At 58.3% G+C, this 1,680-nt stretch overlaps 1 protein-coding gene across 1 annotated transcript in view; it reads left to right on the top strand.

The window, feature by feature from the left end:
* Positions 1 to 1,202: 1,202 nt before the first annotated feature.
* Positions 1,203 to 1,680, top strand: part of NUAK2 (NUAK family kinase 2) — an 18,207-nt gene continuing 17,729 nt past the window's right edge. Inside the window, exon 1 of the mRNA XM_004700112.2 lies at positions 1,203 to 1,396. Coding sequence (XP_004700169.2) covers positions 1,268 to 1,396 — 129 coding nt within the window. The 5' untranslated portion in view covers positions 1,203 to 1,267. The remainder of the gene's footprint in view (positions 1,397 to 1,680) is intronic.

The following is a 1,680-nucleotide window of genomic DNA, read 5'->3' as shown; positions in this document are numbered from 1 at the left end:
CTAAAGAGTAGAACTGTGATACCATATACATATGTATGTCATTAACAAAGGGTTTGACTGTTTCTCTTTTGGCTCTCTCCCGCCTCCTTTCAAGACTTCATGGACTCCACCCCATTGTGAGGGACCCTCCCCACCACCCTAAGAGCCCTCTGTCTACCTACGAAGAAGGGTTAAGAACTTGCCTAATGGCAATGCGGGGACCCAGCGCAGGTTCACCGGGAGACAATGAGCCCCCAGCCTTACAGCAGCCGGCACTTCTCCCCTCAGGTCAAAGCCGGCCCCAACTCATCTGTCCCCTTCTCTTTAATGCACTTTCTTCTTTAAACGTGCACTGGATCCCCTTTCTCCTTTATAAACTTAAGCAGTCGAATGACTTTGAAGATTTGGGGTTCTGGCAAAGCAAATTACGCAGGATGGAGAAATACTGCAGTGGCCTCTCACTCGCCACCATTGAGTTGATTCCAAGTCATAGTGACCCTACAGGTAGGACTGCCCCTGTGAGTTTCCAAGGCCTTAACGCTTAATGAGAGTAGAAAGCCCCTGTCTTTTTCCCGCGGAGCAGCTGGTGGTTTTGAACTGCTGACTTTGCAGTTAGCAGCCCAACGCGAAACCACTACGCAACCGGCAACCGGGGCCCTAGTGCCATCAGAATACCTGTTGCTAACTGAGATCACAAGGAGCAAGTTAAAAAACTAACTACGTAGTCAATTCACATAGCAACCCACAGGATAGAGTAGGTTTCCACGGCAGTAATCAGATTGCCACATCCTTCGCCCGCCGAGCGCTCTAATCACGGCACTACCAGGGCTCTCCAAAGAGGGTCTAAGGGCCGCTATGCAAACGCTCCTGAGGAGGCCCTTTCCGCGGCTCTCAACCAAGGAACCTCCGGGACGCCGTGTGGGCGGGGCTCCATTGACACCTTTCCCCGCCGCGCCGAGGCAGAGGCGGGATCGAAGTCAGCGCCAGCCAATGCGAAAGGCCCCGGTCACGCTCAGTCGGAGTAAGCCAATGGGCGACGAGGGCGTGGCCAGGGCCTCCAGCTCCGAGCGTTTTATAAGAACCTGGAACGCAGCACTTCCCAGAGCGCTCTAGTGTCTTTCCCGGTCTGGTCGCGGTTCACGATCCGCGGTTCACGACCCCAGCTCCTCACCCACCCCCCCACCGCCCCCGAGCCCTCGCCCACCGCCTTCCGGCCATGGAGCCCCTGACGGTACCCCGACGCCCCGGCCTGGCGGCCGACGGGCTCATCAAGTCGCCCAAGCCCCTGATGAAGAAGCAGGCGGTGAAGCGGCATCACCACAAGCACAACCTGCGGCACCGCTACGAGTTCCTGGAGACCCTGGGCAAGGGCACCTACGGGAAGGTGAAGAAGGCGCGGGAGAGCTCGGGGCGCTTGGTGAGTGGGATCTCCTCTCGCGGCAGCGAGGGCCGGGGAGGGCTCGGGGCTCGGCCGCCGCTCGGTGGAGCGCCCGCTTTCAGTCTGGACCACGCTGGGGCCGCAGGGGAGCTCTGGGCAGATGGGTAGGACCTAGGGGGACGGTCATCTTGGACCCGAGAAAGCTGATCAGGCCAGGCAGCGTGTTGAGCGCGGCCAAGCAAGTGGGGCAGACTGTTGGCGCGGGATATAAAAAACAGAGATAGTGCACGGGCTTGGGAAAGTGCGGCTGAAGTAGAATTTTG

The sequence above is a fragment of the Echinops telfairi genome, unplaced genomic scaffold, assembly GCF_000313985.2.
Source record: "Echinops telfairi isolate 266 unplaced genomic scaffold, ASM31398v2 ScPeMD7_7424;HRSCAF=8462, whole genome shotgun sequence".
In the NCBI taxonomy this organism is placed as follows: Eukaryota; Metazoa; Chordata; class Mammalia; order Afrosoricida; family Tenrecidae; genus Echinops; species Echinops telfairi.
Note: the sequence above shows the minus strand (reverse complement) of the source record. Positions and strands in the feature narration are given on the sequence as shown.